The following is a 27050-nucleotide window of genomic DNA, read 5'->3' as shown; positions in this document are numbered from 1 at the left end:
TCACTCCTGAACCAGAGTGGTCAGGAATCAGGTGACATTGATTAAGTTGAAGAAACAGAATGATAAGAAATTGAAAAGAAAACGATTTTCTGACCTTTAGTCATTACAAGATGTAGTCAGAGTTACATCTGGGCAGGAGCAAGGAAGGAGGAGAAATGCCCCATCCACTAGTCAGGAGCATCTTAGCCTCCATCCTGATCTATTCTACATATTTACTATACGGCCATGTACATTTCACAGGAAAAACAAGACTTAGATGTTCATATAATTGGTAAGTAGCAGTCGTAAAGAGCAGGCCTCACTTTGACAAACCAGTAGTTAAGGATTCAAGGATCTACAAGATGGAAGATGAGAGACCTTCTCATCCAACCTGATCATGTACGGATGAAGCTCAGGTGGGGACTCTCCCCACCAAAGGTCACCCAAGATGGAAAAGGCACAACCCAGACGAGAACGCCGGTTCCCTGGCTCCCAGGCAATCCCGCCGCCGCCACTAAACTGGATGGACTTAGCTTCACCATCGGTGCAACTTTATTTTCATTCCAAATACATTATTATTTTTTTTTAATCCAAGGAATATTCATGGTACTTAACTGCAATAAGTGTTTCTTTTAAGTGATATGTTAAAAAGTCCTGTCTATTTATTACAGTAAAAAATATGCAATAGAATGATCATGAAAATTGGCATTAGAATATTTAATACAGACATAAAAATTATAAAAGAAACCTTTATAATGAAAGAAGCCTACCCTCTCTGTAGGTAGGTTATATCCTTAAATGTTTTTCATTCAAAAATATCTTTATTGATGACTATGGATTCTGAATATTTCTTTTCTCTTGTCGATTTCGTTACCTTTATACCGAGGAAGCAATGGAACTTAAGCTACCTATTTTGTAACATCAATGTGGGATTTTTCTTTATGAAACGGGGCTACTTGAGGAAATAGACTCTATAACGTTCCACTAGATGGCAGTACAGTCACATAATTACAGAGGGAAGAGGCGGGATGAATAAACAAAGTCGTCACGCGATTCTAAAGAGGATAAAATCATTGTCTCACCCCCAGCTTATTGGAGTTTACTGTTTATTTGCTACAATGACGGCAAGGCAAGCTCATTATTTTTTTAAAAAAAAATTTTTTTCTGAAAAAATAAAGCAGACTAGTGAAGAGAGAAAATGCACTATTCTTTGCCACCCTAATAATGCTCACTGCCATGTATTTTATGCCAGGAAACGTGCAAAGTGCTCTATATGCATGATATCATTCTGCCCCAGTGGGGCGGGGAGGACCTGGGAGACAGTTACTATTACTATATGAGTAATGAGGAAAGTGATGGTCCAAGTTAACTCGTCCAGTATCACATAGTTAGCAATTGGCAGGACCAGGATTCAAACTGGAGTCCATCTGACAGTTCCTCATTGTCAAAGCCAACCACTGTTAGCATGGTCCCACTCAGTCCCTGAAAGTGTCTGCCTGATACAAGATAATAAATGTTACCACAACACTTAGAACATCCTTAGATGACCCCAATGGTAGCCATAAATTTTAATACTCAAGTAACCCTATATGAAGTCTATCACATTTATTTACTAAATACATACAGGAAAGAAAATAAATATTGTACAATTAAATGACCAAGTGTGCTTTCCAACTTCTTACTGCTCAGCCAATTCCAGTCTTCACACATACATGGAATAAAATGAAACGAGCCCAACCATCTGCCTAAAGAGCAACAGACCACACAGAGAAAAGAAAACGTTCGAGGGACTTTATAACATATTGCTTTGGCTATACTTCTTTAGTGGGATGTATTTTAAGGATTATAAAAAAGAACTGCAAAGAAGTCTTAATTCTCATTCAATAGATTTTCTGTTAATAATGATACTGGCATGGTTATTGGAGGTAAGCTGTGAGATAAAGCAAGAAGTAATTATGCTAAAGTGACTAGGAATCAGATTTCCAGTGTAAGAGAAAGAAGACACAGGTATAAAGTTTTTTTAAACAAACCTTGTAAGTGTTAAATTTTAATAAGTATATTAACTCATGATTTTTTTAAAATGTATTTCCTAGCTCTGTCCATTGAAAGGTCTGAAAGCAATGTTACCCCTTTCGCCAGGAAAATATCCTACTCCTTATATTTTAGGCTCTTAATACTATTCCTTCTAAAAAGGAGCCAGGGCCCATTGGAGAAATAGTTGATTCTAGATCTGGGTCAGGGAAAGTACAAAATAAGCCCAGGACTGCTGTGTGAAACAGCAAAGAAACGGCCAATGCCTATTGGGACCATGTCAAAAGGATATGGTGGCCAGCTCAAAGGGACCCCCAATGCCTCAGTTTGGGACAATATATGCATCACAAAAATAAGTATAATTTATTAAAACATTAAATATATAAACATTTATGAGTCCATAATGATACTCAGAGAGATCCAACAAAACAAAGCAAGAACTTACTGTTTCCAGTTAAGATGACTGTTTCACCAACTCCTTACTCTTAAAATTGATCAATAAAGGGAAATAAGTGTGTAATTTTCTGGTCTTTTTAATATAAATTATAGTTCATGGAAACCCAATAAATCCAGTTGATGACGGCTCTGTTTTACAGAAAAATGACAGTTAATGAATGTTAAAGAATGACAGAGTTAGAAAATTTTTATTTTGCAACTCCCAGTAGAGTAATTGATTTAGGGAGCAACCATTAATGGAAAATAAAATCAATAGCAAGTCTTACCTGGAGAGGATACCTTTACGTGGGGGGAGTTGGATTTTTTTTTTTTTTTTTTTTCCCCCGGCCGTGCTGGGCAGCTTGCGGGATCTTAGTTCCCTGACCAGGGCTTGAACCCAGGCCACGGCAGTGAAAGCGCTGAGTCCTAACCACTGGACCACCAGAGAACTTTTATTGTGTCCAAGGATCATCCCATGGATTAGTTCCTAATTGTCTTTTCAATGTCACTCCTTTAGCCCAGTGATCAAACTCGGAGTCAGTGAGAGAGGCATAACCTGGCATCGTGTGTCTCCTGATACGATGGAGGAAAACCACGTAACCTGAATCTGCACCAATCTTGAGAGCTAAATTCCAGTATAAAGGAAATGCAGGGAATATGGTAATAAACGTCACCAGGAGAAAACAATCAGACACATCTAGAGGGTGGGACTGCTATTTTCAAAGAGTCAATGCCTTTAAATATTCAACTTGAGAGGGAGGTAGGGGCTGTTCTAGAATAAAAGAAACGGAAAGTACCTGAAAAATACAAGATAGCTCTCGTGGGCACATTGGATTCTGATTTGAAAAGAAAAAGGCTAAAAAGTTATTTAGGGAAAATTGGAGACATTTAAGTATGAAGTGTGTATTAGATAATATTGAAGAATCACTGCTAATTTGTTAGTTGTGGTTATAATATTGTGGTTACACAGGAGAATGTCTTTTTTTAAAGAGTGATGCCTGTTTAAGGGTAAACATAATTATAAATCAAAAGATTTATAATTTGTATTTAAAGGCTTCAGTAACAAAATACATATCTACACAGAGGTGAAGCAAATACAGCAACAATTTACAAACCTGAATTCAATGTTTGATCATTTTTAGAATAAAAGTTAAAACATATAATATTTAAAACAGTTTTAAAATCAATAAGATGAGGTCTGTTTAAACATAGTTCAGCACAGCCAGGATTTTCCCTAGTAAAGGACGCTAGAGCGTATTTGGAGAAAACATATTATAATAAAGCCTTTCCTCAGTTTCATGTCAAGAATGTAGATAACATATTTAGGTATGAAAGTGTATTTAACATGCAGGGAGACAAACTGTGAACTCAGGATCAGGTCTGGATTCTCCAGACCAATGGGTGATTGAATGCGAGAGAGAGAAAAAATACCGTTACGTACTATCGGTAAGTACTTAATACTTATGTGTGTTTGGCATGCATCCTCAGTTTCATGTCAAGAATGTAGATAACATATTTAGGTATGAAAGTGTATTTAACATGCAGGGAGACAAACTGTGAACTCAGGATCAGGTCTGGATTCTCCAGACCAATGGGTGATTGAATGCGAGAGAGAGAAAAAATACCGTTACGTACTATCGGTAAGTACTTAATACTTATGTGTGTTTGGCATGCATCCTCAGTTTCATGTCAAGAATGTAGATAACATATTTAGGTATGAAAGTGTACTTAACATGCAGGGAGACAAACTGTGAACTCAGGATCACGTCTGGATTCTCCAGACCAATGGGTGATTGAATGCGAGAGAGAGAGAAAATACCGTTACGTACTATCGGTAAGTACTTAATACTTATGTGTGTTTGGCATGCATGATTTCATTTAGTCTTCATGATAACTTATGAGCTGGGCGCTACTAGCTCCACTTTGCAGAAGGAGAACCTGAGACTTGGAAAGGTTGAGCAGCCTACCCATTCAGGTGATTGGGACCAGAGCCAAGGTTTGAATCCAAGTCTGTCTGTAGCTAAAGCTCTCACCTTCTAGATTTGCCAGCTGAAAGAGAGGTTTGGCAGTCTGCACAGTCTGAATGTTGTCTCAAATTTTTTTCTCAGTGATAAGAGTTTGAAGTAAATTTCAGTTATGAACTACCATGGGGTGGTAAGGAAACAGGATATGCATTCATTGAGAAACCTAATACATCAAAGCACTTCACAGGTTGGGGAATAAATGGAACTCAGGGGTGGAATCATTGACCTAAGTTTCACAGGGCTCAAGCCAAAGTCCGGTTGACACCTGGGCCTGAGCTCTTGGTCACAGTGACCCCTGACCTGACCCCTTCTAGAGTAAGCAACCAGAAACCCACAGCTAATTCCAGAACTTGGGACATTATTTGGCAGAGAAGAGCTGCAAAAGTCAAGGCCAGTTTTTGTTGATGTTGTAACTGATCCATTCAAAGACCAAAATCCCCTTGAGTTCTCTCCAATTTTGAATGTTTAAAAAAGTTAACTAGACCCCACCAATCAGCCTTGACCAACAGTGGTTGTGCCTTACTTGGAGCTCCACACAGGGGATGGTGAGAAGTAAGGGCACAGGGGCAGGGCCTTTCTCGGGGGAGGCACAACCCCCATGAGAAGTGGGAACCTCCTTATGACCACAAAGGTGGGGTTACTGAACTGGAGTGACATGGCCCTGCTTGGTCTGGTGGTTGTGTTTTTAAGTTTTCTACTGCTGTGTGACAAATTACCACAAACTTAGCAGCTTAAAACAAAACCCACTTATTAGCTCACATTCTGTAGGTCAGATATCAAGCAAGGCAGGGCTAGGTTCTCTGCTCAGGCTAAAATCAAGGAGTTGGCTGCTGCATCTGGACCTTGGTCCTCTTCCAAGGTCATTCCTGCTATTGACAGAATTCAGTTCCTTGTGGTTGTAGGACTGAAGTTCCTGCTTCCTCGATGGCTGTGGGGGGTAGGGAGTGCTCTCATCTGCTAGAGGCTGCTCTCAGTGCTCACGTGTGGAAGGTAATGAATTCAGTACACGTTGAGTTGGAGAGGAAGACATCCAAATGGATGATAAAAATGACCAAGTCATTAGTTAATGCAGAAGTTTTCAATCAGGAGTGATTTGGCCCTATAGGGAATGGTTGGCAATGTTTCAGACATCTTTGGTGTCACAGCAGAGGGGTATTGTCAGCATCTAGCAGGTAGAGGCCAGAGATATTGCTAAACGCTCTACAGTGCATAGGACAGCACAGAATTATCCAGCCCAGTATGCCAATAGTGAAGAGGTTGAGAAACCGGGAGTTTATGGTCAGTAGTTAAAGCCACAGGACTGAGGAGAGGGCCTGGAACAGAGCTCTGAGTGGAGGGCAGGCCAAGCCAGAGCCTGAGAAGGAGCCAGAGAAGAGGAGGTAAACCAAAGGACGGAGTTCAAAAGCAGGTAGAAAAAGGGGTGTTGATTCTCAAATGTGTCAGGAGCTGCTGAGAGTCAAGCAAAAGGAGTAACAGTGACCATTGGACTTAGGGTGACAGAGGCCCCTAGAGACTGTGCCTGAGCAGGTTCAGTGGAGCCGAGGGGGTGGACGCCCATCTGGGCTTCACAGGTGTGTTCTCCAGACAGAAGGACGCACCAACAGCCAACAGAGGCCACCCTTCCAGACACTGGGCTGCTGAAGAGAAGCAAAGAGAGAGACTGACGTGGGGAAGGAAGGACACCTCTCCCACGGTGCTCAGAGGAAGGAAGACAGCTGTGGTGTGCTTGGAAGTCTAATGGAGGAAGGTTGGGGAGACCTACCCACAAAGTAGGCGGTGGGTCAGGTTTGAGAAGGAGAAGCAATGGGTCAGATGTTTGAGGGAGGGGACCAGTTCTGTTTAGGACTCCTGGGCAGGGCCAGGGACCCAGGGGAAGCTGGGGAGACTCTAAAGGCATAACCTTTTCCCTTGTTATGCCTTCACCTGAGGTTTTTTTCTTTGTTTGTTTGTTTTGGGGGGGGTTGGTTTGTTTTTTCCTCTTGGAAAATTCTCATCAGAGTTCCATCCAAGACCGACTCAAACGTTAAAACATTTTCCCCCGCATGACTGTACTGACCACCTGACACTCATTTTATGAGTCCAGAGTCTGTTGAAAAATAAGGAAATTATCCCAGTAGAGATGAAGATGCACACTGGGCTCAGAAAGCAAGGAAGGGTGATTAAAATATGGACATTCCTGCACAGCACAAGTTGTAATGACTTCTATAAGGTGAAACTGAGGGAAATTTCACGAAGGTTCAACTGATTTTCTTAGAAGTCCTGAAACTCACGAGCAGTAGAGTTACAATATTAACAGGAAGAAAGGCTGTTAAAATTAAAAGGAATTTGGAAAGGACTATCATCTGTTTTTATTCTTTCACATTACAAGAGATGACCCAGGATGTTCTTTAGAATTCAGTATCTTTGATTTTATTATGATGCAGTACAGATAAGTGCAGATAAAATGGATTCTTCCTCTAGATCATTGTGTCACTCCACCAAGACAAGTTTTCCTACGTTTGAAGCCTTGGGCAATCAAACCCCTCACAGGTGCAGCAGGGTTCTTCCAGGGGCCTCTGCAGGTCACACAGCAGCTGCTGGAACAAAGGGAAGGCGGGGCGGGTCTTTGTGGATTCAGGCCTGGCTGGTAAGTCCACGCACCCGGCTGTGTCTCCCATCACACTCTTTCTCCATCAGCCCCATAGTTCGGGTTAAGGCAGAGCTGTGTGGCTTCTGTGATGTCCCATCCTCATGAAGGGTGGTTTCTGGAAAGCTGCCCCCTAACCAGCAGCCATTTCAAAGTGTCAGGTGTGGAAAACTGCTGACTCTCAGCAGTATGACTGCTAAGTATGACATACTAAGTATGACTACTATGGACAGGGGAGGGGAGGGAAGGCGAGGGGACGGGGTGTGTGCGGGGCTGATACCCAGTTTGCTGGTAATGAACACATCCAAGTCATGCCTGCAATCATATTTGCTGATGGAAAGACACTGTCTTTAAGACGCCATCACCAAAAAGCTTGTCATATCTACAGAGATAGTGTGTGTTTAAAATGGTGAGGATGTACTGAAAATCTCTAAACTGACAGGCCAATGGTTCTGGCTGCGGTTTTTTTTTTTTTAACACCTTTATTGGAGTATAATTGCTTTACAATGGTGTGTTAGTTTCTGCTGTATAACAAAGTGAATCAGCTATACATATACCTACACCCCACATATCCTCCCTGTTGCATCTCCCTCCCACCCTCCCTATCCCACCCCTCTAAGGTGGTCACAATGGCTGCTGTTTGTGACAGAAGCAAGAAAAAACCGGGGCGTGCTTCCCATCCCAAGTACTGCTGTCCCCCTTTCCCCCAGCACTATCCCTGCAGTGATGGGGGACGGGGTGGAGGAGTTCTGAAAGGTCCTGGGATCCTCACAGCCCACAAGCTTTTGACATCAATTGGAAATCTGTGGGAAGGGGGAGAGGGGAGGGCCGGTACAGGCCGGCTGAGAAGCTAACTTCCATGAACCATTTCTGGCGGTTTCTTTCCTGACGTCGTCTGAGAGACCAGGGTCCCTGGTCTCTACCCTCTCAGAGAGCAAACAAACCCCCAGAACTGCCTGTAGTTCAGAGACCACTTCCCAGGGGGCTGTTACTTCTAAGAGGAGAGGCCCACGTGGCAATAGAGGGACCCTCCCTTCTGCTACTTGTTAAATAGATCCACAAATTGGTTGTTTTACATGAAATTCGAAATCACAACCTGAGAGGCCTAAGACCACACCGACGTTCACGCCTGACTCCAGCTGGGCTCCTTATTTCCAGAGCCCGGGGCTTTCACTCATTCTAATCCTTAGCCCCGCCCACGCGCCCCCTCCTGCCCCCTCCCCACCTCCAAGAGTGCGGGGAGAGGGCGGCGTGGGACAAGTGGGTTGGAACGTTTGATTTTTAAAGGAATTGGATGTATTGGCTTTGACCCTGCACAGCCCCGGGATGCTGGGAAGGTCCCAGGGCGAGACCGATTTCTACCAGAAGGGTGCTAACCCCGCGGGCGCTGAACGTCGGGGCCCGTCTCCTTATCTCTGAACCTTGATCACCGCTTCTCCGCGCGAGGGCGAGGGGCCCCAGCTCGGAGTCTGGGAGGCGCTGCTCTTCCCGGCTCCGTGCATGAGCCTCGGGCTTGGCCCCAGGCCGGGGTAGCCAGGGCCCGCCGGGTGGTGGCGGGCGCACCGCAGGGACGTCCCTGTTTTCACGGGGCCAGGGAAACCCAGCAGAGGGTTTTGCTACCCACCGCACCTTGTGCCCGAGGCCACTGCGCGCGGACTGCGCAGGCGTGGTCTCGGGCTCCCTGGATGACTGGGGCGTCCCGAGTTTCCAGCGTCTCCGCGCTTACAGGGGTCCGGTCTGCCTTCGAGCTTGTCGCGGGGGCTCCCGACGACTCCAGCGCCACCGTCCGCACCCGGCCAGACCCTGCCCGGGCCCCTCGCCTTCTCCGCCGCTCGCACTGGCCCTTCTGCTGCTCACTCGGTGTCCCAAAAGACACAGCGAGTACCCGGTGGACGAGCAAGAGGGGCTTGCGCTGGACGGGGATCCCACTCCGAAATCTTGGGGGCCTGCGCGAGACGTGGTACCTGCCGCAGGGTGCAGGGCAGCCAGGGCTGCGGGGCCCTGAAGGCCTGACGAGGCTGGGATCGGCGAGATCCCCGGGGACCCAGGGTGACAGTGGCCAAGATTCTGGCTCGAGATGGCGCAGACAGCACAGGGTCTGGGAATTACTGGAGCGGCTCGTCGAGAGCGCCTCGGGACCTGGGCGGGGCGGAAAGCTGACCCCTGGGCGGGGATGGAGACATCACTCCTCTAAAACTGTCGGGGAGGGGGCTCGCCGCCGACACTCACCTGGGGCTCGGGCCCCGACGGCATTTAAAGGGCGGAGGGCGGGGCCCAGCGGGCCGCACTGGGAGCTGCAGGCGGCCGCGCTGGTTGGGGCGCCCATGAGCTTCGGCTCGGAGCCACCCGCCCAGACCCGGGAGCGCCTGGCCATGGCCGCTTACCGCGACTGCTCGGGGCCCTGCGCGGCCCCGCACGGCCAGGCCCGGGCGGCCGCGCACCCCGCGGGATACGCGCGTGGCGACCTGGGCGTGGCGGGCGGTGGTGGCCCGCGCCTGTGGCTGAACGCGCCCGCTCTCAGCTCCGCGCCCTACGCGCCGGGACCCGCGCCCGCGTCCCCTTACGGGGCCCCTGGCCCGCTCCTCGGGGCCCCGGGCGGCCTGGCGGGCGCCGACCTCGCGTGGCTGAGCCTGTCTGGCCAACAGGAGCTGCTGAGGCTGGTGCGGCCGCCCTACTCGTACTCGGCGCTCATCGCCATGGCCATTCAGAGCGCGCCGCTGCGCAGGCTGACGCTCAGCCAGATCTACCAGTACGTGGCCGGCAACTTCCCCTTCTACAAGCGCAGCAAGGCGGGCTGGCAGAACTCCATCCGCCACAACCTGTCGCTCAACGACTGCTTCAAGAAGGTACCCCGCGACGAGGACGACCCAGGTAACAGAAGCTCCCAGCCACGCCCCGTCCAGGACTCCGCGGATTCCCGCAGCTGGCCTCCTGGCACTCTAGGGACGGGGGGCCTTGGACAGCCCGGTCCTCTTTGCACAGCTGAGGGTGCCGAGGCGGGAGGAGGGTGGGGAAGCGACACGTACTTGGCCGCAGACGGCTCGAGGACGCCAGCAGAGCCCGCGGCCCTGACTTGAGGTCTAGGGCAACAGGAGTCTCTAATTCTCGCGCGCTCCCGCTAAGGAAGAAGCTAGTCTGCTGGCGGACCTTTGGAGTGACTTCTCTGGGCCTGTGTCCTTTGCTGTAAAATGGGAAAGACCGTGGCCACCCGGAAGATTAAGACAAATCAGATGCCGCTTTGGGAAGCCTTGGAGCCTGCAGAGAGGCCTGGCATGGTGGGCTCCACTCCACTGGCAAAGCGAGTGCCAGAGGAGAGCCGGTTCGGTCTTCTCTCTGGCCTTGACCTTAGCAGAGCAGGTCTTCTCTCTGGCCTTGACCTTAGCGAGGCTCTGTATTTCCTGGGGGTCGCCCTTCCCTGGTCTTTCTGGGATGCCCACATTCTTCCGAGTCTGACTGTGGAGGCCTGATCCGGTACACAGCACCCCCTCAAGGTTTGGGGTAGGCGTGAGGGCTCACGGAGGGGCCGGTGAAGCTGACCTCCATTTCTCACGTTCTCACATCACCTCGGTCAAATCCCGGATTTTCTGATCTGGGCCCTTTCTTCTTCCGCAGGTAAAGGCAATTACTGGACCCTGGACCCAAACTGCGAGAAGATGTTCGACAACGGGAACTTCCGAAGGAAGAGGAAGAGGAGGGGGGAGGCGAGCGCGGCCGCATCCTCGGGTGCCCGGAGCCCGGGAGGAGCCGAGGCGCCGGAGCTGGAGCCCCTGGGCGCCGCCTCCCCGGACCTGCGGCTCTCGTCGTCCCCTCCCGCGCCCGAGGCAGCCGCCTGCTTCTCCAGTTTCGCCTCGGCCATGGGCGCCCTGGCTGGAGGCCTCGGTACCTTTCCCGGGGGCCTGGCGGGCGACTTTTCTTTCGGGAGATCCACGACGGTCGCTGCCCACGGTACCCAGGCCCCCGGCCCCGCGCTCGGCTTCGCCTCCGGCCATCAGACGGCGGCCACCGGCTTCCGCGTCGGTCACTTCGTCTACAGTCGGGAAGGGACTGAAGTTTGAAGGGAGGCCGGGGATTGTCCCGCGTGCGGTGTCCACAGGAGATGAGCTCAGCCCCACGTGTTCGCTCCGCAGGGGTCAGGGCAGCTCGGGGAGCGCAGGGTGCCGGGGCGGGATGCAGGGAACCGAGCCAGCCTGTCGTGCACCCCTCACCCAGGCGACCATCCAGGTGGGGTGAGCGGGCGCTCCCCACTCCCCCTGTGCTTCCACTTGACCTGGACCTCGAACCCACGCTCCCAGGGGGTTCCGCCTTAAAGGGGCCACAGGCTGGCGCTCACCCCAGCTTTTGTGAAGGAACCTGGCGCAGCCCAAAGAGCCTTCTCATACGTGCTAGTGGGGACGCCCGGGCCCCTGTGGGGAGGATTTTCTCCTCCTTCCCAGCCTGGCTCACCCAGCGCACAGGGCCTTTCCTTGGCGCTCCAGGGAGGCCCTCGGGGTTCCGGAGCAGCCCCGGGGGGCCGGCCGGCTTCCACCCACCGTCGGGGGGAGTGTGCAGCCAGCGAGGGGCACCTGGGACGGTCGGGACCGGACGCGAGTACGAGGGACTTCCCGAGGGCTGGATGGGAGGAGGGCTGCGGATGAGCGGCCCTGGGGACACCAGCTCCTTCCCTGCCACTCAGCGCCTGCCTCCCTGAGTCTGTCGTAGGAGCAGGCGCCTCCGGGGACCACCAGAGCCGTGCCGAGCGCGCTGGAGGCTCAGGGTGGGTTTAGGTTTGCCACCCAGCCACACTCGCACGCCGGAGAAACCACTCCTGTTTTCCTCTCCCTTCGTACCCCTCATCCCCCAAGTTGGTCCCCAGAGTCCCCACTCCTTGCGCGGAGCGGCTGCCTTCTGTGCAAATGTAAACACTCCTCCCCAATTTGTATAACATTTATCCAGAAGGTTATCTTTGCAGCCAACAGCCATTGAGAGGAAAAATTTTGACTTCGGGACCTCCCCGAGCTTCTGGAGGCCGGGGCCCGGGATCATTAGGTCCCTCCTGGAGCGGCCGTCGCCTCGCACCAACCTTCCCTGCGCTGGGGGCGCGCAGGAGAGGCGTCTTCCCTGGGGAAGAGCAGGGAGAGGACCCTGCGAGCTTGGAGGAGGGCAGGGGATTTGGCGAGCCCAGCGGAGCAGGTGCCTCCAGGGAGCGAGTTTTAGAGGAAGCGGAAGGGCTTCGGGCATGGCTAGAACAAGCCAAGAGTCGCGGTGCGTTTGGAGACTGGGTGGTGAGACACAAAGCGGCACACTGCTCAGCATCGCCTCTCTCTGCTGCCAGGCTGTGGGAAGGCGAGCAGCGTCCCGGCTCTGTTGTGATACGATGTTGCCCAGCCAAACTTACAACCAACCCAAAATCTTTTTGGGGAAAAACACTCCCCAAATGTAATACAATTTAAGAAAACCAGAAAAAGAAAATCATCACCTTACGAAAAGAAAGAATTTTTTCTCAGGCCCATTTAATGAACAACAAATGCTAAAAAATAAACACCAACATACTGTAACTCAAATCCACTTGCTGTTCTATACATGTGAAGAATCCATCACTATTTCCAACATTTTCAGTGTAGACTCTGCATCTGCAGGGAACTTGGAGTAAAGGAATTTTTAAAAATAAGTTTGACAACGTTGGGAAAGTACAATGTACACGTTTACAATCAATAGAGCTTTCAGAAAATTGGCTGATAAATATGTATATAAACATTGTGTATCATAGCTGCGTGACTGCTAGAAATTGGTACGAAGTTGCTATTTTTATCTTCCAACAATGGTTTTTCTGACAAAATAGAGGGGCGGAAAGTTTCAAAAAGATCTTTCAACCTTTAGTTTGTTTGACTAAAAATCAATTTTTGATGTTTAAAAATGGCTCATCCATTCATACTTTATGCCATTAATTGGTAATGGTATAACCAAATAGATGGAATCTTCATGAGAAAAGTAGAATTTAAAGTAATTCTGACAGTGCAGGGCATTTGGAAATCGGAAACCATCCCTTCTCCATGACAGTCTATGTGTCTGGATGTATTTTTATAACGGAGGGGCAGGGAAGGGGAGAGACTAAAATGCAGTTTCTGGGCCCTGGGGCAGTCAGCTTCAGAACCACTTTGCATTAGCCCAAAGATATATTTTCCCAGAGGAAAGAAACTACTGAAATCAAAATAAGCAAATAGAACAAAGAAGCCTGTTATCGGTTTATAATTAAATATCTTCTTTGGGCCAGGACTCAGTGAATTTGACCTTAGTTTCTAGGACAGCCTTCATGAGCAACTGAAGGACCAGCTCCTTTTGGTCAGATGGAGGAAGTGCTGCCAGGAGGCCAGAAGAATCCTCTCCCCAGGGCTCAGGGTCCCATCTCCACCTCTCTGTCTTTTTGGTCTTTGAAATAGCAAAATGTTGTGCTTTTGCATATCAAGGGTAGGTGCTGTAAGCTACGGCTTTTCTCTTGAGGAAAATTCCAAGTTGTTTTAAAACTAACTGCAAACCTTTACAAAAGGAGTGCCTTGGTAAGATGTCATAAGCACACGATGGAGTGTCACTGAAATACTCAACTTTTCATTTGAATCAACATTTCAGTGGCACGGAATAATTTCAAGTATAGACATGATGTGTTTCCATCTTCAGAAGAGAAAGACAAAATTGTCAGGATACCAGGTTTTTAGGAATTTTTTCCATTGCCAAATAATAGTGGAAATTTTCAGGTGACTGAAAAACCAAAGAGCATAAAAATAAAGTAAATTATGAAATTACCTCCCCTGGAAACAGTCATGGGGTGAAGAGGTGTCCCAGGCAAAGAAGAATCGTTTGTGTTTGAAAACCCAAATATTTGTTAAAAGTATTTTTTAAAAGGTAGTAACTAGAGTTTTAAAAAGTGAGCACTGGATTTCAAGGTAGGAATTCACATATGGATTGAACATTGAGTATGTCCACCTATGATGAACGCAAGTTTTGCATTTTGACAATTCCGCCTTGGGCTATTCATGTTCAACTTTTAATCTTTAATTTCCTGAGTGTATCCATTATAACCAAGTGGCATTTTTTTATTCAGGGAAATAATCTTACAGTAATTATTGTAACTCTTCAGTGAAACAGGAGACTGAAGTTCATTGTGATTTTGCAGATAGAAAAGCTGAGTCAAAGGGTTAAGCGATCTCCAGAAGCTCATCTAATGAGAACTAAAAGGGTTCCTGATAGACACGCAACTTTTCTATGGCTCACGCTCAGAAATGCACCTTCACGTGTACATATCCGTTTGCTCGCGTGTGCGCACACACAAACACGCACGCACACACATCACTGAACCATGTCTTGACCAGGATCCTCAAGAAAAAAGCCATAGATGACTGCACAAACCCATGATACTCAAAGGCATAGTATTTTCAAACAATGCTGTGAGAATATCACATTTGCTGACTTCCCTGGTGGCTCAGTGGTTAAGAATCTGCCTGCCAATGCACGGGACATGGGTTCGATCCCTGGTCCGGGAAGATCCCACACGCCGCAGAGCAGCTAAGCCCGTGCACCACAACTACTGAGCCTGCGCTCTAGAGCCTGCGAGACACAACTACTGAAACCCATAGGCCACAACTACTGAAGCCCACGCGCCTAGAGCCCGTGCTCTGCAACAAGAAAAGCCACCGCAATGAGAAGCCCATGCACCGCAACAAAGAGTAGCCCCTGCTCACCGCAACTAGAGAAAGCCCACACGCAGCAACAAAGACCCAAAGCAGCCAAAAAAAAAAAGAAAAAGTAACACATTTGCATTCAGAATTTGACTTCAGATGGAGAGGAACATGTGCAACCATCGTAGAATGTAGTAGGGGTGGAGTCGCACATCCTAATAAAATGTGATGTGTTCAGTAAATCTTTCGAGCATCAACTCTGTACCTGCCTTTGTATTAAGCCCGGCAGTGAATACCCTGGGCCATTGCTGCCCTCCCAAAGCCTCCTTCCAGTGGGAGAGGCAGAGATCAAGGAGCAGTTACAGACTGGACCGTGGCTATTTGGTTCCAAAGCAATGACTTTATGATCAAGTCCATAAGCCATCTCATTTGTAAACACACAATTGCCTCATGGCTGTGTTTCCTACACTCCGAAAACTCGGAAGTGTCTGTTTGCTTTCTCAGCTTTATAACTTCATTGTGATTTAGGCCAGGAGTTGAACACTGCCCTGGTCTGGAACAAGTGTGATCTGCTCCCTTCTCCACAGCATCATTTAGGAAATTTAACATAAAGCCTGTCCTCTTATTAGAAGATCTATTAACTGATGGTCACAAGAGATGGTGACTCATGGGACCAGAGCTGGCCTTTCCCCAAGCTTCCTGGGTATGGATGACTTTGGTGCATCCTTGCATCCATTTGTTGAAGTTTTGGGAACTCTTTCTCTTTTAATCTAATGTAAAATTTGCTAAATAACATTCCTCAAGGCTACTTGCCCAGCCCCTGCAGTAAACTGACTACTACTCTCTTTCGTAAACTCCCATCAGGGACTGGACACAAAGAATGTTAAATATTCTTAGTTTCATTCAGTTCGCAGAGGGTAAATGAATAGTATATTAAATTTGATTTTCACCAAAAAAATATATCAGAGTTATATCCCTTCGTTAACATGGAGCTAACTGAACTGATGAGTTTTTGAGGTTTTCTCTACCCCCAAGAATCACCCATTCATTCATCTGATACTGATTGAACATCAAGGTGACAAGGACTCTGTTAAATGCTTAATGGACATCATCGATTTAAGCCCTCACAACCAGCCAGGGAGGCAAGTATTATTATCCCCATTTTACTGATGCAGAAATTGAGGCTCAGACAGATTAAGTGGCTTGTTTCCTAGAGGCCACAGAGAATTCAGAGCTGTGTCAGCAAGAACCTACCTACCACCCACCCCTGACTTCCTTGCCTCCCGCTTCATCCTTCAGGTCTGAGGGAGATCTCACTTTTCAGGAATCCTTCCCCGGCATCCAAGTCCAAGTTAGGTGCCCCTCTGCCCTGCTCCTGCAGCTCCTGGATGGGCTTCCTCATCAGCCTCCCCCAGAAGGCCCTGTCACCACCTCCATCCTCTCCTGGGGTCTATGTGGGGAGGGGTTGCCTGATTCATTTCACAGGAACATCCCCAGTGCCAGGCATATTGTAGACACGGTATTGTAGGGGTGGGGGGAGGGTAGCAGGTGAATGAATGAATGAGAGTGTGAGTGGGCAGAGTTGTACCCTAAGCTTTCCATATACTCTCCCTCCCTTCATAGGCCCCCTAGTCTCCTATGACAGGCCTGATTCCTCCATGTATAGAGCCAGAGCTTCAGCTGGACTCTGCAGATACAAAAATGAATGAGACACAGCCTTGGAGACCACTGTCGGGCAGAGTGCCCTGTGCTGGAGTGCTGTGTGCTAAGGAGTGTGGAGCTACGTGTGGGAAAAGCCAGAGACATGATGGGAGATGAGGCCAGTAAGGTCTGGTTAGTTTCTCACTTTGAACGTGAAGGCAATCATAATAATACCAACAACGTCACAGAGAATCCAGGCTCACACCTCCATGGCCACACCTTGATGAGAGGTTAGCTATGTACACGTTTATCGGAGGGATGAGTCTTTACTTGCCAGTGATCCCTGGGCCTTTTCCAGAATACCTTTCCCTGTCACCGCTGCCCTCCCCAGACCTACATCCTTGTCCAGAATGAGACTCAGCTTCCAAGAAGGCAGGAAGAATTTAAGGACAAGAATTGGGTCATGCTTCGGTGCTCCTCCCACAGGGCCTGGACTAAAAGATGAGGAGGGGCAGAGCGCGTGTACAATTGGTCATTTTGACTGCATCTTCTAGAAGTGTTCAGGTGTCTGCCTGGCTCGGGGCCCCTGATCTGTCTCAGCAATCCATCACCTGTGGCTGCCCCTGACTCCTGCACACACTGGCGGTTTGCCTCTGCCTAAGGGGAGCATTAATTTCTGCACCTGAACCAAACGACGCCCTTTGACGGGACCTCGCTTTGCTGGGCTGGGAACACTTTAGTCCTAGAAGCCTAAGGGCAGGTCGGTTCAGGGGAAGATGGACTTTCTTGGGTAAGTAGAATTGATACTTTAATGAAAGGTTTCTGTTTCAGGATTCTTGAAAAGTTGGAGCTTACTTCTTTATGCTCTTTGGGGATCCTGAGTGGAACAGGATGGCTTTGCTGCTTTATTTACTTTGGTTTGTTTGATTTATTATTTTTAAATTTCTGTTAAGACGAATAAATCACATCATATATTTTAATTGAGTAAAATTAAAAGGAATTTGGCATATTACTTAAACCTTGCATGCTACTTACATGCAATGTAAGAAAGAAATTATAAGGGAAGGAAAGAAGAAAGCTTTTAAAGACTCATTTGTAATGCAATTCTTAAGAGATATATTGCCCTTAAACTTTTTTTCCATTCATTATTGCTTTAATTTTTCTACAACACCCTAGTTAGGATATATAATACATAAAAGATATGTAAGAAACGTAATATATATAAGAATGTTCAATAATAATATTTCTTCATTAGCAAGAATTCTTTTCATCCCTGGCAGGAATGTTTCTTCATTTTCTGGGTTTGAATGTATAAGTCTGTTAGTACACATATCATATTAATGCATTCATTGCAGGCACAAAATTAAAATGAGATTTATGAAAGGAAAAAGTCACATAGTTTCAAGTGACTAGTAAGATGGATGTTTCTGAATTCTTCTGACTTCTCAGGAGGAACCCCTCTCCGGCTCAGATTTCACCTGGGCTCATTTATACAGCAACCCCATGGCTCCCTTTGGGGCATCCACAGTAAAAAAGACTTTTAGCATAACTGGGTGTAGAATGACAAGAGCCGATGCTGAGACGCATGCCCTGTTCACCAGCCACTGGAACAGGCTTTCATAAATCCAGACATGATGCTGTGGGCTTTGTGGAGATGTTCAGTTTAGAGATAATCGAATCAAAGTCTTCAAACATGCTACAGAGTGAGTGACAGTGTCAAGAGAGAGCAAAATTGCAGAGTTGGGGTTTCGATTGTAGGAACACAGATCCCTGCAGTTGAAAGGAATCTCGCTAAGATGCACTGGGCAGGCCTGGGTCATCAAGGATGATGCCCTGGTACTGAGCGCTCACTGTCAGCAAGGGCTTTAAAGACGTGACTGCTACTAAAAGCTACTAGGCAAGGAAGGTGGTATTAACTTAGCTTTACAAACGAGAAAATTAGGCTCAAAGAGGTTAAGTGACTCACCCAAGGTGGGTAGGGCAGTGGGGACCAAGGATTAAAGTTAACTAGTCTGACTCCAAAGTCACTGGTGTTCCCACTTTCCGCACTGCCTTTCCTGTAACTGATGGGGAGGGCGGGGAGCGGCAGAGAAACACTGCATTCTCTGTCCTCAAATTCTGCTCTAGAGATGTTAATCCATTGTGTCACATTCCCAGGAAAGCTCAGACACAGGATGGAAACATGAAAACATCACTAACTTTGGACTTTATTATATCAAAAAACATAATTCAATGGGTATGATTTTAAAAAATAGCACACGACTGTTATTTATTACAAAACAGAATTCAGTACTATAATTTTAAGAACTAAGGGCAATCTTTAGATGAACAGAAATACAATCTATAGGCTCCAAACTGAAAAGAGGGCACAAAAATTTACAGTCAGGAAATTCCAAATGATCATATCTGACCCACCACCTGTTTCTGTATGACCCACAAACTAAGAGTGCTTTCACATTGTTTAATGGTTTAAAAAGAACACAAGAGAAGAATATTTCATGACGTGTAAAAATTACAAGAAATTAAAATTTCAACACCTGTAAATATAGATTTACTGAACACAGCCTGCACATTCAGTTCTGTGCTGTCCACAGCTGCTTGGCACTGCATCAGAGACCACAGCTGCATTAGAGAATAGCGTGGCTCTTATGGCTACACACACCGCAGATCCCAGTGACAGAGACAGCCCTGCATCTTAAGGACCACGTATGTGGCTGTTCCAAGACTTTTTTATATTACCAATGCACACCCATTATATCAAAACAAGAAAAGAAAAAAAAATGGACCTCAAATGTTGCAATTATAAGACACAGTAGAGGGTGGGTTATTCTGTTATGGAGTTAGATGGCCAGGCACTGCAGTAGAGGGTGGGTTATTCTGTTATGGAGTTAGATGGCCAGGCACTGCAGTAGAGGGTGGGTTATTCTGTTATGGAGTTAGATGGCCAGGCACTGCAGTAGAGGGTGGGTTATTCTGTTATGGAGTTAGATGGCCAGGCACTGCAGTAGAGGGTGGGTTATTCTGTTATGGAGTTAGTTGGCCAGGCACTGCAGTAGAGGGTGGGTTATTCTGTTATGGAGTTAGATGGCCAGGCACTGCAGTAGAGGGTGGGTTATTCTGTTATGGAGTTAGATGGCCAGGCACTGCAGTAGAGGGTGGGTTATTCTGTTATGGAGTTAGATGGCCAGGCACTGTGTTTATCAGGCAATGACACCATACATGTGCTAAAGAATACACTTTAATCACCATTACCAGACTCAGCCTTTCCTTTCCATTCAGTACAGTAACGGTCAGAAACATTAGAAAATAGCTGTCTATTTTCTAAACAAGTTATCTCACCACAGCAGAATTTCTCCACAAAAATTAGGAAATGAAAATGAAGTTACAACCAGACAAAGTAAGGTTCTGGGTAAGAAAAACTGTTTATTCATGTTGTGTTCATTAAATCAGGTTTGAGAGCAGCAGCTGAAGAAATGTGCTCAGAAAATATCCAGAAAAAGTAAACTTGTTTAAGACCATTAGCTTTTGTCCTCAATTTTGTTCTATTGTAATTATGTGTTATAAGTTGAATGTCATCAATAAAAATTTTGTGGAAATCTATTTTTCTCTCTTGTTATATAAGTATCACAAAATATCCTCAATTTTGACCCTTGGTCCACAAAGCTTAAAATGTTTACCATCTGCCCTTTACAGAAAAAAGTTGTCAACATTTATCAGAGGATAGAAAGGCGAGTGGGAAAATATAGTTAAGAGTAGACGCAAAATATGATGGTAGAAATTAGCCCAAATGCATAATTAATCATAATAAATGTAAATGATAAACTGCTCTAATAAAATCAGAGGACTGGATTTATGTATTTTTAATCTAACTATAAGCTGCTGATAAGAAATATACCTGGAATTAAACCTCAAGGAAAATTGAAAGTGAAGAGATATAAAAAGAAATAGCAGGCCTATTCTAACAAAAAGACAGCTGGTATAGCAACACTAATAAAAAATAAAATTTTAGTGAACACACACGGATATGAAAAAAGAAGAAAAATACACAATAATAAAAGAAATTGACCATCAAGAAGATATAAAGAATATATAAAACCAACAGTATTTTCTCACAATTCAGTAAAGAAAAGCTGACAGAAAGACACACATTTAACAAATCCACAGAGTAGGGGATTTGAACCCACTTCTATCTACATCAATCAGATAAAAATAAAATCAGTAATGCTGTGGACTTGAATATCAAAATTGCCCAACTTGATATAACAGAGATAGTTAGAACCATATGCTAAAATGATATTAATACATATTTCTTACAGTTTTTATTTTGTAAAGTAACCACAGACTAGATCACAAAGGTAAATCTCAACAATGATGGAAGGACTTTGTCACATAGACCATGTTTTCTGACTACAGTGCAATAAAAGATCATTAAAAATGTCTGGATACCAAAATAAATTCTTAAAATTCTTAAATTCTTAAACATGTCATGGGGTAAAGAGAGAATTGAAATGAACAACTGTAAAAGTGCTTAAAAGATGGCTGTTAGAGGGAAACATTTAGCATTACATTTATTTAATCAATGTATTTAGGAAAAACAAAGGATATAAAAAATAATTGAGGGGCTTCCCTGGTGGCGCAGTGGTTGAGAGTCCGCCTGCCAATGCAGGGGACACGGGTTCGTGTCCCGGTCCAGGAAGATCCCACATGCTGCAGATCAGCTAGGCCCATGAGCCATGGCCGCTGAGCCTGCGCGTCCAGAGCCTGTGCTCCACAACGGGAGAGGCCACAACAGTGAGAGGCCTGCGTACCACAAAAAAAAAAAAAAAAAATTATTGAGTTTTGTGTTCAATACAAATAACTAGAAGAGATAAATGGTTTAAAAAGAAAAAGGAAGGAAATTGTAACTATAAAAATAGATGAGTGAAATGGAAGACAAAACAATATAGACAATCAAAAAAATCAGGTGTTGTTTCTTCAAAAAATGAATAAAGCAGGCAAAATTTAGAAAGACAAATCAAGAAGAAAAGAAAAAGGAATCAGTAAGCCATTATCAGGAAAAATGGGCATCTTCAGCCCCTACCACCCTCTTACCCCTGAAATGCTCCTTTGTGACTGGAGGGAAGGAGGTAAGAAAGATTGCAGTTACCACATGGAGAGGAGGGGGAGATTCCACGTGAGGCTCTACTTTCTCTGGGAAGCAAAAGGTGAAGTTACCTGTTGCGAGGTAAAAGTTAAGTAAGGAGGGAGTGAAGGAGGAGTTAAGGAAGGAGAAAGGGAGTCTTAAGAAGAGAAGGTGCAGAAGAATATAGTGGTGAACAACAAAAGGAGAAGACTAAATGTCCCTGAACATGTTAGGGACCATCACCAAGGTTCCAGATGAAGGTAGGGACAGGTTCCTTACTCAGGTCTCAATCCCGATATCAAGCAGAGGGTCAGAAGCTTTGAGGCACCACCTAAAAAATAAAAACCTGTGATGAGTATCTTCAAATAATTGTTTCCAACTAAAACCTTGAAGTTGTATTGGTTTTAAAAGTATTTTAAAATTCAAGCCTTTTAGAGCTAGAATGACAATTTGAGATCATTATTCCAGGGATGGCTAATAACATTGCACTTGTCTCTCCATTCCTTACTCTCAGGGCAGACATTAATAATCAATCACTGGATTCTTATCCACTCCATCTTCAGTTACCTTCAGAATCTTTCTCATTTTTGTCCTTCAGGAGGCCATTGCCTGTCTCTCAGAGTTCATACGTGGAATTAAATCTGCTTCCGGCCATAATAACATAAATGAAGATTGAAAAAGGTCAAATAATTTGTTCAAAGTAGGTCTTCCAGTTAATGGCAGAGTTACGCATAGATTCTGTTTCTCAACTCAGTCAACCATGCTAATGTACTGTGGAAAAGGTAGCAGACATCTTTATATTTCAATAATAACTGTATGGTGGTTTTTTTTGCTTTGGTGTCTTTTAATATTATCTCTTCTTCTTTGTTTATTTTTTGCAATTTGAATAAGATGTGTCTAGGTGGGAGATTTTGGGGTAATTATCCTACTTGGTATCCTCTGAGCTTCCCAAATCTGTGGTTTGGTGTCTGTCATTAATTTTGGAAAATTTTCAGCCATTATTACTTCAAATATTTCTTCTGCCCTTTTCTATCTTTCTTCTCTGGTATTTCAATTACTTGTGTGTTATATATTTTGCAGTTCTTGGATGTTCTGTATTATTTTGTTGTGTTTTAATTATTTTATCTCTGTGCATTTCAGTTTGGAAATTTTCTACTGATTTATCTTTAAGTTCACTGAGTCTTTCCATGGCCAGTCTACTGATGAGCCAATCAAAGACATTCTTCATTTCTGTTGTAGTGTTTTTGATTTCCAGCATTTCCTTTGAATTTTTTCTTGGTTTTCATCACTTTGCTTCCATTACCCATCTTTTTATTATTATTATTATTTTTAATTTATTTTATATTTGGCTGCGTTGGGTCTTTGTTGCTGCATGCAGGCTTTCTCTAGTTGCAGCAAGCGGGGGCTACTCTTCATTGCTGTGCTTGGGCTTCTCATTGCAGTGGCTTCTCTGTTGCAGAGCACGGGCTCTAGGCACACGGGCTTCAACAGTGTGGCATGTGGGCTCAGTAGTTGTGGCTCGCAGGCTCTAGAGATCCGGCTCAGTAGTTGTGACACACGGGCTTAGTTGCTCTGCAGCATGTGGGATCTTCCTGGACCAAGGCTCGAACCCATGTCCCCTGCATTAGCAGATAGATTCTTAACCACTGTGCCACCAGGGAAGTCCCTACCCGTCTGTTTTTGCATGTTGTCTATATTTTTCATTAAAGCCCTTAACATATTATTCATAACTATTTTAAATCACCTATCTGATAATTCCAACACCTGTGTCATATTTGAGACAAGTTCTGTTGCTTGCTTTGTCTCCTCAGACTGTGTTTTTTCTTGCCTGTTAGCATGCCTGGTCATTTTTTGCAGAAAGCTAAACGTGATGGATTGGGTAAATTGGCCTTTATTGTGAGGCTGTGTGTTAATCTGGCTAGAGGTTGGGCTGCATTTAATATTTGCAGTAGGTGCCAGAAGCTTCACATTTCTCTATTGTGCTTGTTTTTGTCTCTCCTGCTGGTTTGGGGCTTCCTGAAGTCCTCTTCCTTAGAAACCTGCAGCTGGTAGTTCTTTCATGTCTCATCCACTGTGTGGGGGAGGGGAAGCGTTCTGTTACTTTGTGATTCCATCTCAGTCTCTGAGTGTGTCGTGTCCTTGGGCTGTGACCTTCACGGGTGTTTCTTAGTGCCCCCACACTTTTCTTGGGCAAGAATCCCAGAGGGTGCTAGAGTCAGAGAAATGCTCTTCCCCAGGGGAGGCAAGGCTTTGGTAAAATTCATTTTTCCCTGGGAAGTAGGCTTTTGTTATGGAGAACACTCTGGGTGTATTTCCCAATGGTTATATCCTTTCCCTTTTCCTGACTTTCAAGGGGTTTTCTTGGCTCCTTATCGTGATAACTTAGAGGGATCCCTGGAAACAAAACCCAGGAAAGTCTAGGGGAAGCCTAAGACTGTGATCCCCCTGAGGGCTTTTCCCTCTCACGCTTGTCTGTGTTCAGCCTTGAGCAATTAATCAAACTCCCCCTGTAAGCGTGTCTAACAGTTTATAGCTCCAGTAGCTTCTGCTCCAGGCAAGCAGAGCTCGGCTGGGACTCTAGGTTTGCCTTTCTTTCTAGGTCTTAGGGTGACAGTTTGTTCTCTGGTGGTTTCGAGAAAAGTCATTGGTCTTCAGTTGGTTCAGCTTTTTCTTGTTGTGAAGATGAGAGTGATGACTTTTAAGCTCTTTACATGTCAGAGCTGAAATTAGAAGCCCTCTTCATACCTTTTTCAAAGATTATTGAATGCCTACTATGTGCCTGGTCGTGAGGTGGTGAACACAAGAAACAAAAGTCCCTGCTTTGCTGAGCTGACTCATGTCCAGATGGCTGTGGAGTCCTAAATCATTTCCAACCTCACCTTCTCCCTTCAATCACAGACCCACATCTCCAGCTATCAGGAAGATGTCACATCAGCCTTTCAAATTCCACGTTGCCAACCTGGACCTCGGTGCCTCCCCACCAAGCCAACTGCTAGCCTTGTATTCACCGTGGTCCATTGAGACACCAGACCACGCCCACCCCACATCCCTCTATTTCATCAATAAACCTCATTCTTAGATAACTTAACTCAGAGGCTTTCTCTCCATCCTTACTGCTACAACTTTGGCTTAGGTTTCTACCATCTCTGTTTAGGGTGTTCCAATGGTCTCTTGACTTCAATGGTCTCCAATCCTTTGTCTACAGTACCACCATACTTAAAATACCATGAGTGACAGATAAAGTCCAAGTTCCTTATCATTTGGACCTTATCTCAAGGTCCTTTACCATCTGGCCCTACATCATTTCCATTCCCTTCCACCATAACTCCTCTCTCTCATCCCCACCGAGTATGCCAGGGCCAGTCCCTCGCCCCCGCCAAGTGCCCCTTCTCTCTCCCCATCTCCCACTACAACCCGAATACTCCTTAAAGATCTTACCTCAGTTCCCAGACAGAATGAATCAGCTCCCTATCCATGTTTACACCCCCCCACACACACATACACACACACACACACACACACACTTTCTGTGACATCTGACACTCTGTCTCAGTCCATTTCAGCTGCTAGCACAAAATACCACACACAGGGTAGCTTATAAACAACAGAAATTTCTGTCTCAGAGTTCTGGAAGCTTGAAGTCCAAGGACAGGGTGCCAGCAGATTTAGTATCTGGTGAGGACCCATTTCCTGATAACCTTCCATGCAGGAGGGGCGGGCCAGGGGGCTCTGTGGGGTCTCTTATAAGAGAACCGGTCCCATTCATTGAGCGTTTTACCCTCAATGACCTAAGCATCTCCTAAAGGCCCCACCTCCTACTACCCTTGCTTTGGGCAGTAGGATTTCAACATATAAATAATGGGGGAGACACAGACATTCAGACCATAGCACACCCTAAGGCGTGATTATTCGTATCTTTTTTTTCTCCACTAAAAAAAAAGTGACTTTTTTTTTTGAGAACATGCATCCCTTACTTACCTCTTGCTGTCAGAAGTTGGCAGTATACCGCAAGCAAAAAATATTAGCTCCCGCACTGAGCGCCAATATGAAAATTGAAATTTTTAATGGAAAATGGGATTTTATTGCATAGAAACAATGCTTGCTGTTATAAAATGGAAAGATCTGTGCTTGTCACTGACTTTTCTCTTCATCCTGGCCCGGAGGTAACCTGGCTGATTTCTAGGTTTGCTTTGCCCACTTGACACTCTTATTGTCATGGCCTCAGAGAAATACACTGAGAAAACAGTGGATTTTTGTATTAACCAATAATACAACTTGGGAGAAATAAGCAGAATCCCATGCATCCTTAAACATTCATTTGTCTCATTTTGCATGTTTTTATTTCTTGAGTAAATTATCAGACTTAAATGTAGAAGACCCAACATGAAGGAAAGCTGTGTGTTCACTGAGAAAGGGAAAAGAAAGATAAACAAACTCTCCATTAATGTGTTTTAAAGTCTAGTCAGACTGTTGAGAGGGGGAAAATACCAGGCAGATTAATTACTTTGGGACTGAATTGATGTTATAGTGGAGGGGCTTGAATAAAGTTTATCAAAATTACGAACAGATCTATGTATTCATTTTCTCAGCAAACTTTGAGTGCTTGGTATATACTTGGGACTCTACAAAAACAGCCTGCAGGAGCGTCAGAAAACGTAGTTAATCAAGGAGGCCAATGAAATTGGGAGAGGGGTTGTTGCCATCTCCACAGCCGCATGCAGCCCAGCAAAGACGTCATCAGGAGGGAGCCCCATCCTGAACCCTGGAAGGTGGAGTGGAGATTCGCCACCTGAGCAGAGTGGCAGGCACCCCTGGGGACAGAAACTAGGTGAGCAAAGACTTAAGACAGCAGTCTTGAGACAGCAGTTCGATATGGGGGGAATGTGAGGGTAAACGTGTGACCCATATTCCTGAGGTTCCATCGGTTGAGTAGGGGACCATGGCTGTGAAATGTGGAATGGCTCTAGCCACAGTCCTGATATGGAAAAGAACTGGAAATCAAGTTCAGTGGCACTGACGCTGGGAGAAAAATCCAGATTAACGTCTTAGGAGACCTTCCCGGGGGAAGGGCTTATGGAGCTAGGATTTTGTTCTTTGTGAGACTTGGCTCACGGGTCTTCGCTGACCCATCTCCGTATCTTCTCTGCCTCTGACGAACACCTGGGCTTCCCCCAGTATTGAGCATCTGGTCATTCCAGGCCCAGAACTAGGTGTTTCCACTGAAGAAGCCTGTTCCCAGCAACATGACAGCCTTTCTGGCAAAGAGGGTCTCCAACCACTATCATTTATATATATATATTTACTATTTTATTTTTAAATTTATTTTTCCATCTCTCTTTATCATTAATATTTTTATTTTACTCCAGTTTCAACAGGTCTAGGCAATTTTCACAGGTGTGTTTACTCTGTCCAGAGACTGACACTCAAATTCTGTATGAATGATGAGCCAGCAGTCAGACACTGGATAAATCTTGCTCTGTTTCCTTTTGCAAGGGATACATCTCACCATTCAGGCCATAGCGGGCATTACCATGACCCAGATT

General features: G+C 45.7%; 1 protein-coding gene across 1 annotated transcript; it reads left to right on the top strand.

Moving 5' to 3' along the window:
- Positions 1-9467: 9467 nt before the first annotated feature.
- Positions 9468-11150, top strand: FOXI2 (forkhead box I2). The gene is made up of 2 exons (XM_065894508.1): positions 9468-9966; positions 10708-11150. Exons 1-2 carry the CDS (start codon positions 9468-9470, stop codon positions 11148-11150), a joined length of 942 nt encoding a protein of 313 aa, XP_065750580.1.
- The last annotated feature ends 15900 nt before the right edge of the window (positions 11151-27050 follow it).

This window comes from Phocoena phocoena, chromosome 16 (assembly GCF_963924675.1).
Source record: "Phocoena phocoena chromosome 16, mPhoPho1.1, whole genome shotgun sequence".
NCBI lineage: Eukaryota > Metazoa > Chordata > Mammalia > Artiodactyla > Phocoenidae > Phocoena > Phocoena phocoena.
This window is presented reverse-complemented; position numbering and strand designations above follow the sequence as displayed.